The sequence below is a fragment of the Nicotiana sylvestris genome, chromosome 3, assembly GCF_000393655.2.
Source record: "Nicotiana sylvestris chromosome 3, ASM39365v2, whole genome shotgun sequence".
In the NCBI taxonomy this organism is placed as follows: domain Eukaryota; kingdom Viridiplantae; phylum Streptophyta; class Magnoliopsida; order Solanales; family Solanaceae; genus Nicotiana; species Nicotiana sylvestris.
The window spans coordinates 57,394,989-57,408,842 of NC_091059.1; the positions used below are offsets into that span (position 1 = coordinate 57,394,989).

At 40.9% G+C, this 13,854-nt stretch overlaps 1 protein-coding gene across 1 annotated transcript in view; it reads left to right on the forward strand.

Annotated features, from left to right (window-relative positions):
* The first annotated feature begins 316 nt into the window (after positions 1–316).
* LOC104228194 (chaperone protein dnaJ A7A, chloroplastic-like) overlaps positions 317–13,854 on the forward strand; it is a 29,424-nt gene continuing 15,886 nt past the window's right edge. Inside the window, exons 1-2 of the mRNA XM_070169153.1 lie at positions 317–346; positions 486–1,373. Of these exons, the coding sequence (XP_070025254.1) occupies positions 317–346; positions 486–1,373 (918 nt within the window). The remainder of the gene's footprint in view (positions 347–485; positions 1,374–13,854) is intronic.

Sequence of the window (13,854 nt, forward strand, 5' to 3'; positions counted from 1 at the left end):
CTTCAAGCGTAACGCTCCTCATAGCCAAGCTTCTGCTACTAGAACCCTCATCTGCATATTGAATAGAGGAAGGGGGAACTATAGAAGGTAGAGTGGTAGAAGAAGTGAAAATAACAGGATTCATAGGACTCAAAGCAAGTAAGGGAGCAAAAGTAGGTAAAGAAGCAGGAAAAGAAGGAATGGGAACAGAGGAAGAAAGAGGAACTTCATCTAAAACTGGACCTAGTTCTCCACTTTCAAAACCACCAACTGGCTTAGGCCTTTGATTGGAGATATTGAGAAGAAGAAGATGGACAACCATAGCTGCTTAACTTTGATGAATGACATTGTTCATTCTACTTTGAAGGTATTCTTCCTTCACTTACTAACAAGTTTTTTTAAAAAAATTCTTATTTCTATGAATTGTCACTGCAGGCTAACCTCATTGGTACAGAATTGATGGGAAGAATTTCCCTTCTGGAAAAGAAAGCCCGTGAATTTGAAAGTCTATCCACGAGGCTGAGGAAATAGCCAGGGGAGCACAGCTAGAAGCAACCAATTGGAAAGAGCAGTTTGAGAATGCTCAGGGAACTATAGAAGAATTGCTAGAAAGTAGAAATCTCCTGGAGCAACAAAAGCGAGGTTTGACTTCTGAGCTAGTAGTTGCCAAGGCTTCTTCAAGCCAATTTGAGAAAGATAAGGAGCGCCTTGAGTGTTCATTTTCAGAACAACTATCAAATTGTAGTGAAGAGATCAGAGAACTTAATGTACTCTTGGCCAAGAAAGAAGAGTATGCAGGGGAGTTAGTGCAAAGCTTGACTCAAGCTCAAGCTGATTTAAAAATCTCTTCTGATAAGGTACGTACCTTAGAGAGTTCTCATGCCTCCCTTGAAGCATCCCTTGAATCCTTTTTAGCTGAAAATCAAGTGTTAAAGAATGATCTTGCTATGTGGGAAAGAGAGTATGAACTTCTTGAGGAGAATTTTAACATAGAGGTGAGTTGGGCTTTTCTAAACTCTCGTCATGATGCTTTAATGGAGGCCAGTCAAGAAAACTTTGATTTAAACTCAGAGTTGGCCAAAGTTTTAGAGACCATTGAGAGAACCCAACAACCACTTGACTTTTCTTCTCCGTCAATTGAAGCTCCCGTGGCTGAAGAACCTTTAAATGAAGAAGCCGTTGCTATGGCAGTTGAAGTTGAAAATGTTGCAATTCCTGCTTCAGAGGGTGACACTTCTATGACTCAGTCTGTGGAAGTTGAAGCTTCCGTGACTCTTGCTTCCCTCGTTGATTCTAACATTTCAAGCTCAATTGAAACCGTTCCTGTTGCTGCTTCTTTAGAAGTTTTCACCGTGCCTGTGGCTGAAAGTGAAATTAATATTGCAACTTCTGATGTGCTAACCCCTTCAATTGGATGATGGTTTTATCCCTTAGCTTTTAAGGGAATTTTTTGGTGAAAGTCCCCAGTTATCATAATGGGGCACTTGTATAAACTTTTATTGACTAAGTTTCTACTTAGTCTTTTTAATTATATTAAGAAGTTTTGTTAGTACTTCAATGTATTCTATTCTTGCCTTTTCCTTACTTATTTAGGACTTATAGAATAGTTTAGCATTTTTATCCTTTGAAAATGCTTTATGATTCTTCTCATGACTTATTAACATGAGGTTTATAAAAGAGGGCCCTTTTATTTTATCGACACTTAATGAAGAAGATGTCTCAACTTCACAATGGTGTTATAATACGATGAAAGAAATAGGAATACACATGTTTTGTATGAAACAACTGTGACAAGTTTTATTCATGAACTTTAACAAGTTTTTTTGACTATTACATGTATTAAAATCCATCTATGACTTTCTCATAATTGTTTTTCTTGTAACAGATTTTTACAGCAGTGAAATAAACAAGGTTTTTCTTCATAACCTGTTTTAGTACATAGCCTTTATGAGTTTAAGAGATGACTCTGTTGTTCTCATGGGAAAAACATTATGATGAATGTCTTGTGTTTGTTGAACACGATGATGAATGCTGAAGACTTCGTAACTTTTTCTCAACACTTGTCTCTTTGTGGCCGACTTTTGTTCGATATTCGTATCTGTTTATCTACACATATCTGTGTAGATAAACATTATGATGAATGTCTTGTGTTTGTTGAACACGATGATGAATGCTGAAGACTTCGTAACTTTTTCTCAACACATATCTCTTTGTGGCCGACTTTTGTTCGATATTCGTATCTGTTTATCTACACATATCTGTGTAGATAAACATTATGATGAATGTCTTGTGTTTGTTGAACACGATGATGAATGCTGAAGACTTCGTAACTTTTTCTCAACACTTGTCTCTTTGTGGCCAACTTTTGTTCGATATTCGTATTTGTTTATCTACACATATCTGTGTATAATATGTAGTCCCCCAAGTGTTTGAGCGGTGAAGTATAAAGCCTCAAGCATTTGTTTATTTCTTTCTATTTGGTCCTTTTCCTGAAATAGAAAAAGATACGGGACTCGGAGGTGTGATTATAGATGAAGACTGCCTAACTCGTGTGTATTTCCATTAGATTAATTGTAACCCTGGGCTAGGAATTTTAGAACACTCCATTTTGCCTTGCAGGTCGTGACTCATCATTTGGCACGAGTTAGTGTTTTTGCCTAGAATCTAAAATCGTTAGTAAAACTTTAATAATTCAAAAGAAAATTTTTTAACATGGCGATACCTGACCGTGGGTACTTTTTCAGAAGTAATACCTCTTTAAATGGACGGCATTCCAATGTGAGGGTAAAACTTTGCCGTCCATTGTCTCCAACTCGTATGCTCCTTTTCCCGCAATGTCACAAACTTTATATGGTCCTTCCCACGTTGGACTTAGCTTTCCTGAATTAGCAGCCTTTGTAGATTGGAACACCTTTTTAAGCACGAAGTCCCCAATTTTGAAAAATCTGAGGCGTGCTCTCCTATTGTAATATCGTTCAATTACTTGCTTTTGTGCTGCCATTCTTATCAATGCAGCTTCTCTTCTTCCTTCAAGTAAATCAAGGTTGACCCGCATCTCTTCATCATTAGATTCCTCCATTGCCCAAACGTACCGTGTGCTTGGTTCACCTATTTCAACTGGAATTAAGGCTTCCGCACCATAAACCATTGAAAATGGTGTTTCTCCAGTGCTTGTTTTTGTCGTTGTACGATAAGCCCATAATACTCCAGGTAATACCTCAGGCCAATTACCTTTTGAATCTTGTAACCTCTTCTTCAAGTTGTTGATAATGACTTTGTTAGTGGATTCCGCTTGTCCATTACCCACTGGATGGTATGGCGTAGACGTTATCCTTTTAATCTGCCAACTTTGAAGAAATTCTGTGATTTGAGCTCCTATGAATTGTGGTCCATTGTCACACACGATCTCCTTTGGTTGCTCCAAAGCGGCATATTATATTTCGCCATATGAAGTCTTTAACTTCCTTCTCTCGTACCTGTTTAAATGCTCCTGCTTCTACCCATTTAGTGAAATAATCTGTGAGTACAAGTAGAAACTTTACCTGACCTTTTGCTTGTGGAAGTGGACCTACGATATCCATTCCCCATTTCATAAAGGGCCACGGGGCTATAACAGGGTATAGTAACTCAGCTGGTCTATGCATATTGTTGCCATATCTTTGACATTTATCACATTTGGACACGAAACTGTTTGCCTCTTCTTCCATCTTAGGCCAATAATATCCTGCTCGAATCAATGTTCTTACCAGCGACCTTCCCCCTGCGTGATTTCCACAATGTCCTTCGTGCACTTCCCTCATCACATATTCTGTTTGAGAGGGTCCGAGACACCGTGCTAGTAGTCCACCGAACATCTTTCGATAAAGATTTCCTTGATAAAAACAATATCGAGTGGCTTTTTTGCGAAGCGCGTGAGCCTTCCCTTTGTCAATAGGCACGGTTCCGTGCTGTGAAAAAGCAATAATTTCGTTTCTCCAATCCCATGTTAGATGATTAAAATTTACCTCATTCTTATCAGGTTCGAGAACGGAATGAAATAAATGTATGACTGAAGCATTTGCGTCGTTTGCTACGTCAGCTGCAGATGCGAGATTAGCTAAAGCATCTGCCTCCACATTCTCATCTCTTGGGATCTGCATTACCTTCCAAGTTTGGAATTGCTTAATTAGTTTCCGTACCTTTTCGAGATATTCTTTCATTCGAGTTTCCCTGGCTATATAAGTCCCCAGCATTTGATTGACCACGAGTTGAGAATCACTCTTGATTATAATTTGTGTTATGCCGAGTTCTCTTGCCAATTCCAAACCTGCAATTACAGCTTCGTACTCTGCTTCATTGTTAGTTATAGAATGACATTTTATAGCTTGCTTAATAATTTCACCCGTAGGTGGTATGAGAACTATCCCCAGACCTGCTCCTTTTATATTGGATGATCCATTAGTGAATAAAACCCAAGTCCCTGGGTTTGCACCATTAAAAACTTGTAATTCTTTTTCTGCTTCTAAATGCATCCCCTGACTAAAATCAGCCACGAAATCAGCTAGTACTTGAGATTTTATAGCGGTCCTGGGTTGATAAATGATTTCGTATTCACTTAGTTCTATAGCCCATTTTGCTAATCTTCCTGACAGTTCGTGTTTATGCAAAATATTTCGAAGCGGAAAAGCAGTAACTACAATAATGGGATGACATTGAAAATAAGGTCTTAATTTTCTAGATGCCATGATCAAAGCTAATGCTAACTTTTCTAGCTGTGGGTATCGTGTCTCAGCATCTAATAAGGACTTACATAATAAATAGGAGATTGTTTACCTTGGTCCTCACGGACTAAAACAGCACTTACCGCAACTTCAGATACAACCAGATAGATGAGAAGCTTTTCTCCCACCTTTGGTTTTGCCAATAACGGTGGTTTTGACAAATAAACTTTCAAATTTCTAAGGGCTTGTTGACAATCTTCATTCCATTCAAAATGATCTTGCTTTTTGAGTGCAGAGAAAAACTTAAAACACTTTTCTGAGGATTTGAAAATAAATCTCCCCAAAGCTGCAATTCTTCCCGTTAATCTTTGAACTTCCTTTTTATTAGTAAGGATATTAAGGATTTCTTCTATTGCTTTGATCTGATAAGGATTTACCTCAATACTACGGTTAGAAACAAGAAAACCCAAAAACTTACCTGACGCAACTCCAAATGCACATTTTTCTGGGTTGAGTTTCATATTAAATTTTCGCAAAATTTCAAATGTAACAGATAGATGAGAAATATGATCATGAGACTGCTGGGTTTTGACGAGCATATCGTCTATATATACCTCCATTGTCTTTCCTAAATATTCTTGGAACATTTTGGTGACCAACCTTTGATAGGTTGCCCCAACATTTTTGAGACCAAAGGGCATTACTTTATAACAGTAAGTCCCCCTGTCTGTGATGAAAGAAGTTTTTTCTTCATCACTAGGGTCCATTTTAATTTGGTTGTACCCTGAATATGCATCTAAAAAACTTAAAAGTTCATGTCCTGCAGTTGCATCAATTAATTGATCTATATGTGGTAAAGGAAAAGAATCTTTTGGACAAGCTTTAAGGGCCATGACTAGCACCCGACCACACTTGCCGAGCACCAACGTACATTTCATCTAACCTTCATTATTATCTTTTAAGGCTGACGAGATCAATATAAATGGTAGACCTAGATCATGGACAACCAGCAATAAAATATGACGGCATGAACATACATAGCAGGGGATGACCAGACAATCAAGAAACTACGTATAAGATATGAGCTACCTCGCTACTATGAAAGACTATACAACAAAAACTAGCCGACAAGGCATACCAAACTATACATGAGACGACACCTGTCTATGAGCCTCTAACAGAACATAAGTGTTGCAACATAGCCGGAACAGGGCCCCGACATACCCATAATGTCTATAACAAAAATTGCATACCAAGACCAAGGCAAGTCCGGAGAAGGGATCTCGCCAATCACCGCTGAACTGGACAGTCTACTGTGGTGGGGGAGCTGCACCTGCCTGTCTATCAGGACCTGCAGCACGACATGCAGCGTCCACAAATAAAAGGACGTCAGTACGAATAAAGTACTGAGTATGTAAGGCAAGGAACCATAAATGCGATCAGTAATGTAAGCAAGGATAGAGAATATACAACATGTAACATCTTAGTACCTCTGAGGGCTACTTACATGAAATGCATGATACATATGTATAAATACATAAACCTTTAAAGCATTCGCCTCTGTGGGCATCATCATCATCATATCGTACCCGACCATAATAGGCTCGGTAGAATCGTACCCGGCCACGTGGAGCTCGGTAAAACCCAACTGATCAGTGGTTGCACAATAGGTGCCGTACCCGGCCAACTATAGTGTGGCTCGGTAGAGTAAAATAGATACATATATATAATGCATGCTCGACTCATGGAATCACATTCTAAACCTTTCGGAGTGACGTAAGGTCGGTATCCTCTGTACACGTTATTAGGACTAACTCTTCACTATGAACCTTATAAGAATCAGGAAGTACCAACAACATTGATAACATAAGAATAAGAGAAGCAACATTAACATCAATCGTTCCATAAGAGGGAAAACAATGTAAGTACTGCTAGCTTCTAAGAGTAGAGTATCTTGGAAGATCGTTCATTACATTATGTACAATCGGAGTCGTGCAAAAGAAGGAAAGGGATAGCCTCACATACCTTGTATATACTTCCCCAATCTCAAGCTATGCAATTGTCAAAACTCCTTAGTCTACAATAAGAGAAACGATACTATCGTTATCATTTAAGCGTCATAACTATTATGTATCGACCACAACCTATTTTACGATGAAACGGACAGCACCTCCCCTATATATATGACCTCACACCATTCAAAACAATCACCAAACAGCCCAAACAACATCAATAATAAACATATTGAGCCTCCCAAAATAGTCCACACACAGCCTAATCACTCCATACATACGACGACCACCGTAGTCGTGTCAAACAACCTGGAAATGTTACGAATAACTATCAGCCCATAACCATACATATATATGGTGTTTATCCACACCCTTTCTCCTCCAAAACTCCACAAGATAGTAGTAAAATATGCAGCCCAACAACAACACAAAACAGTCCACAAAACAATAACATTACTTCCAAGCCTTTCGATATATATTTCACAAGTTCTAGCTTCAATGGCTTAGCTGCAACTTGGATAATCTTAAATACATATAGAGTAAGAGGTTCCTTACCTTTATACAGAAATAACAACTCCAATTTGACCTTAAATTTCCATGAAATATCCCTCCAATGCTGCCACAACAACAAAAAAGCGAAACTAGCGATCAATTAGTGTTTTTCGGCACTAGAATCACTTTAGAAGGCTTGAAATCACCTAGGATTGATATTAAGAACATGAGGGAGTATTTACAGAACATAAACCCTTTAAAACAACCTCCCACACGAGCTGGAACGACACAAAAATGAGCAACAACAAGAAGAACAAGAGACTTACTAGCGCCACGGAATTCCCGACACTTGATTTGTGTTGTTTGCCCTTTTTTGGGTCTTGAATCTTGAGAGAACCTTGAGAGGATGTTCCTAGGGTTCTAAGGTCTGAAAATAGTGAAAAGAAATGACTTAAAACGGGTTGGAGTCATCCTATATAGGTCCAAATATCTTAAACCGACTTAGTGGGCCCCATAGAGAGGTGCTTGGCGCAGTCTCGCGAAAACGCGAATATCTCTCTACTCCGAGATCGTATCGATGAACGGTTTAATGCGTTGGAAACTAGACTCATAGATATTTAATTTGGTTGGTATATCACCCCGTAATTCCTTGTAAATTATGAGAAAAGATTAGAAACATTTGACCTAATGTTTAAGTAAAATTATGAACCTAAGTTGCGACAACTTTTGTCGACTTTTGTTTCATAACTCGTTTGACTTCAAGACTTATGATACGGATATTATATGATTAAAATACCTTAATAAATGACCTCTTGAGTGTATTAAGCACCGCTAGATTACCTGAAAATACGAGTTACAACATCCTTGATTCGTTTAACTTCTAATACTGGTTAATCACCCTTATACACTCTTGTATCACTTAAGACCAATAGGATTGACTTCTTATCATCTCAAAGATAATTCCTTCTTGGATTTATGTTAACTAATATATGGCATGAACTAACACATGTGGATATGGGTTGTAACACCCTCCCCCCCCCCCTTAGGAACATTCGTCCTCGAATGTAAGGGTTTATGGGGAGTTTAAATCATCATGGATTCCAATGGAAATTTCCGATCAATTTTCCCCTATAAAATGGTCACTAGCAAAACTTGCAAGTAATTAAGCCCAACATATGGCTTCACAAGGCTACACAAAGCATTATGCGTATTTACATTATCTACATATCACCATTTTGTATTAAGGAGGAGTATTCTCAAATTATTGCTTACCTCATAGAGCCGTTTCTTCTTCCAATGTATCCTGTCTTCCACCAGCATCCTTGTTATCTTCATTCTGGAATAAGTAAGGGTATTTAGACTTCATCTCCTCTTCTGCTTCCCATGTCATTTCTTCCATATTTTTGTTCCTCCACAATACTTTGACGGAAGCTACATCTTTTGTTCTCAGCTTGCGGACTTGCCGATCTAATATCGCCACTGGCACTTCTTCATATGATAGGTCCTCTGTAACTTGTACATCTTTGATAGGGATGACTCGAGAAGGGTCTCCAATACATTTTCTCAACATAGATACATGGAATACCGGGTGGACAAATTCCAATTCGGATGGCAATTCTAACTCATAAGCAACCTGTCCAATCCGTCGAAGAATTTTATACGGCCCGATATACCTTGGACTCAGCTTACCTTTCTTCCCAAAACTCATAATACCCTTCATTGGTGAGATCCTCAGGAAAACCCAATCACCAACCTCAAACTCTAGATCACGACGTCGGACATCAGAATAAGATTTTTGCCTGCTTTGTGCCGTCCTCAATCGCTCATGTATCACTTTCACCTTCTCAATAGCTTGGTGAATCAAATCTGGCCCATATAATTCTGTTTCACCGACTTCGAACCATCCAACTGGTGATCTACATCTCCTCCCGTATAGTGCCTCGTATGGGGCCATTTTAATACTGGAATGGTAGCTATTGTTATAGGCGAATTCTATGAGTGGAAGATGATCATCCCAATTCCCCTTAAAATCTAGAACACATGCTCGTAGCATATCTTCCAGTGTCTGAATGGTACGTTCAGCTTGTCCGTCAGTCTGCGGATGAAATGCAGTGCTGAGATTTACTTGTGTGCCTAAACCCTTCTGGAAAGACCTCCAAAAGTTAGCCGTAAATTGAGCTCCTCGGTCTGATATAATAGATATGGGCACACCATGAAGCCTAACAATCTCCTTGATATACAACTTTGCATAATCTTCAGCCGTGTAAGTTGTCTTCACTGGCAGAAAATGGGCACATTTTGTAAGTCGATCAATTATCACCCAGATGGAGTCAAACTTATGATAAGAGCGAGGTAATCCAATAATGAAGTCCATATTAATCACCTCCCACTTCCAGGTCGGAATCTCTATATTTTGAAGCAATCCACCGGGTTTCTGATGTTCTATCTTTACTTGTTGACAATTGGGACACTGGGCTACAAATTCTGCAATAGACTTCTTCATATTATCCCACCAATACTGCTCCTTGACATCATGATACATCTTTGTCGAGCCGGGATGGATGGAATATCGGGATTGATGAATCTCATTCATAATCTTCTCTCGCAACCCTGCCACATTAGGCACACACAATCGGCTCTGGTATCTCAGTGCCCCATCTTTTCCGATCCCAAAAGCCATACTTTTACACTGTTGAATGCTTTCTCTTAATCGTACTAAGATAGGATCTTCATATTGTCGTGCTTTTACCTCGGCTACCAAAGATGATTCTGATGTATTCTGTACAGTAACACCTCCGTCATCAGAGTCTAACAATCTGATTCTCATATTGGCTAGCTGATGAAGCTCTTTAATCAACCCCCATCTACCTGCCTCAATATGTACTAAGCTTCCCATTGATTTACGGCTGAGAGCGTCTGCCATAACATTGGCTTTACCGGGATGATACAATATCTCGACGTCGTAGTCTTTCAATAATTCAAGCCACCTACGCTGCCTCAAATTCAACTCTTTCTGCTTGAAGATGTATTGTAAACTCTTGTGATCTGTGTAGATGTCAACATGGACGCCGTATAAGTAGTGCCGCCATATCTTCAAAGCATATATTACTGCAGCCAATTCCAAATCATGGGTTGGATAATTCTTTTCATGCTTCTTCAATTGTCTTGATGCATAAGCAATCACATTCCCACGCTGCATCAATACGCACCCCAAACCTATACCTGAGGCATCACAATATACCACATAACCTTCTGTTCCTTCAGGAAGAGTGAGCACTGGTGCAGATGTCAATCGATTCTTCAACTCCTGAAAACTACGTTCACAAGTGTCAGACCACTGGAATTTGGTAGCTTTTTGTGTTAACTTAGTCAATGGTGATGATATAGAGGAAAATCCTTCTACAAACCGCCTATAATATCCTGCTAGCCCTAGGAAGTTGCGGACTTCTGATGGTGTTGTAGGTCTCGGCCAATTCTTTACTGCATCGATCTTCTGAGTGTCGACACTAATACCCTCATCAGATATCACATGGCCAAGGAATGCTACTGAGTTCAGCCAGAATTCACATTTGGAGAGCTTAGCATATAACTTACGATCCTAAAGCGTCTGTAATACTATCCGCAAGTGGCCCGCATGTTCCGCCTCCGAACGAGAATACACTAGAATGTCATCAATGAATACAATCACGAACACATCAAGATAGGGCCTGAATATAGTATTCATGAGATCCATAAAAGCTGCTGGGGCATTTGTTAGCCCGAACGACATCACCAAGAACTCAAAGTGCCCATATCTTGTCCGGAAGGCCGTCTTTGGAATATCCTTCTCCCTAACCCTCACCTGATGATACCCTGAACGTAAATCAATCTTAGAGAAATACTTGGCACCCTGGAGTTGGTCAAACAGGTCATCAATTCTTGGAAGTGGATACTTGTTCTTTATAGTAGACTTATTCAACTGTCGATAGTCGATACACATCCGTAACGACCCATCTTTCTTCCGCACGAATAGGACTGGTGCACCCCAAGGTGAAGTGCTAGGCCTAATAAAGCCCTTATCCAGCAAGTCCTTCAACTGCACCTTCAACTCTCGCAACTCTGCCGGGGCCATTCTGTATGGAGGAATAGAGATCGGTTGAGTGTCAGGCAACACATCAATGCTAAACTCAATCTCCCTTTCAGGAGGAAGGCCTGGGAGTTCATCTGGGAAAACATCTGGGAATTCGTTGACCACAGGGATTGATTGTAAAGTAGGCGGTTTCGCCTCCGCATCCCTAACGCGAACGAGATGATAAATGTAACCTTTTGAGATCATTTTCCTTGCCTTAAGATAGGAAATAAACCTACCTTTCGGTGTAGCAATGTTCCCTTTCCATTCAATGACGGGTTCACCCGGAAATTGGAACCTAACCATCTTCGTACGACAGTCAACATTTGCATAGCATGAGGCCAACCAGTCCATTCCCATTATCACATCAAAATCAACCATTTCTAACTCAAATAAATTTGCCGAGGTTTGACGACTACAAATCATCACAGTGCAACCTCTATATACCCTTCTAGCAATCACAGAATCTCCTATCGGAGTAGATACCGCGAGGGGTTTACTTATCAATTCAGGTTCAATGCCAAACTTATTAGCCACAAAGGGTGTAACATATGATAATGTAGATCCCGGATCAATCAGCGCATATACATCATAAGAAAACACAGATATAATACCTGTAACAACATCTGGAGACGACTCGAGATCCTGTCGACCTACTAGAGCATAGGTTCGATTTTGAGCACCACTCGAACTCGGCACTGCACCTCTACCCCTACCACGACCTGTCGACTGCTGAAAACCCCGTGCTGGAGGTCGAACTGATGAGGAAGAACCAGACACAGATCCAGTCGGCTGAGCCATACCATCACCTCCTCTATTAGGACAATCCCGCATCATATGGCCAGGCTGCCCGCACGAATAGCATGCATCAGAACCTCGACGACACAGTCCAAAGTGGGCCTTGCCGCACTGATCACAATGTGGTGTTGGGGGTCTCATCTGACTAGTATCCCTGTGATGTTGCGAGCCAGATGCCCGCGAACTCTGACCTGGACCAGAATAGGATCGATCATATCGAGGCCTCTGAAACTGTGGAGGAGCACTAGCTACAGGTGGCGCCGAACTCCTCGAAAACTGTGGCCTGATGCGGCCTCTGAAGTCATCAGAATACCCTGCAAATCTCGCCCTCTTATGCTGGCCTCTATCCTGCTCCCTAACTGCCCTCTGCTGGCGCTTACGATCCTCTAGGGTCTGGGCATAAGCTTGAATACGAGAAATATCCATGCCCTCCACCAAGGAGGCTGTCGTACACTCATTTATTAGATGTGGTCCCAACCCATTCACGAACATATGCACCCTATCACTCATCTCGGCCACCATATGGGGAGCATACCTTGCCAAAGAATCAAACTGCATACTATACTCTCGCACACTCATATTACCTTGTCTAAGGTTCAAGAACTTATCAGCTCTAGCTCGTCGTATCTCAACTGGCAAGTAGTGACGAAGAAATGCCTCAGAAAATTCCTTCCACACAGCTGGAGGAGGGTTCGGACCCCTGGATCTCTCCCAACTATCATACCAGAGAACCGCTAAATCCCGTAGCCGATAAGAAGCCAACTCTACTGCCTCTGTATCACTAACATGCATAACCCGAAGTGTACGATGAACCTGGTCAATAAAAGTCTGTGGGTCCTCCTTGGGGTCTGATCCGGTAAACACTGGAGGGTCTAAATTAATAAAATCACGAACTCTTGTACTAACTGGTTTCTCAGCAGCACCTGTATTCTGCCTCTGAGCCTGAGCAGCTACCAAGCTAGTCAATAACTGCAAAGCACTCCGCATATCCTGGTCTGGAGTGCCAGACGGAGGAACTGGAGGCGCTGGGTGCCTTCTAATATCCTCTGGAGGAGATGGAGTAGATGAGGTATGAGAGGGCATCTCACTTTGAGCCTCACTTTGTCCTACTCTGACTTGGGGCACCTGACTGGTACCCTCTCCCGCTGCTGTATCAAGCCGTCTACTAATCGTTTGCTTCCTAGTCGAAGGCATCACTGGAAAAAAACAAGGTGAATATTAGAGACGAACACTTACGACTCAACTCTACGCACGATCTAGATTCAGGAAGAAGGTAACAACCCTAGATGTCATGTAGCCTCCTGATTATAAATGTGGCGCGCTACACATCCATAATCAAGACTCTACTAGACACGGCTCATAGACAACCCCTAGGACAGACTTGCTCTGATACCAAGTTTGTCACGACCCAAACTGAAGGGCCATGACTAGCACCCGACCACACTTGCCGAGCACCAACGTACATTTCATCTAACCTTCATTATTATCTTTTAAGGCTGACGAGATCAATATAAATGGTAGACCTAGATCATGGACAACCAGCAATAAAATATGACGGCATGAACATACATAGCAGGGGATGACCAGACAATCAAGAAACTACGTATAAGATATGAGCTACCTCGCTACTATGAAAGACTATACAACAAAAACTAGCCGACAAGGCATACCAAACTATACATGAGACGACACCTGTCTATGAGCCTCTAACAGAACATAAGTGTTGCAACATAGCCGGAACAGGGCCCCGACATACCCATAATGT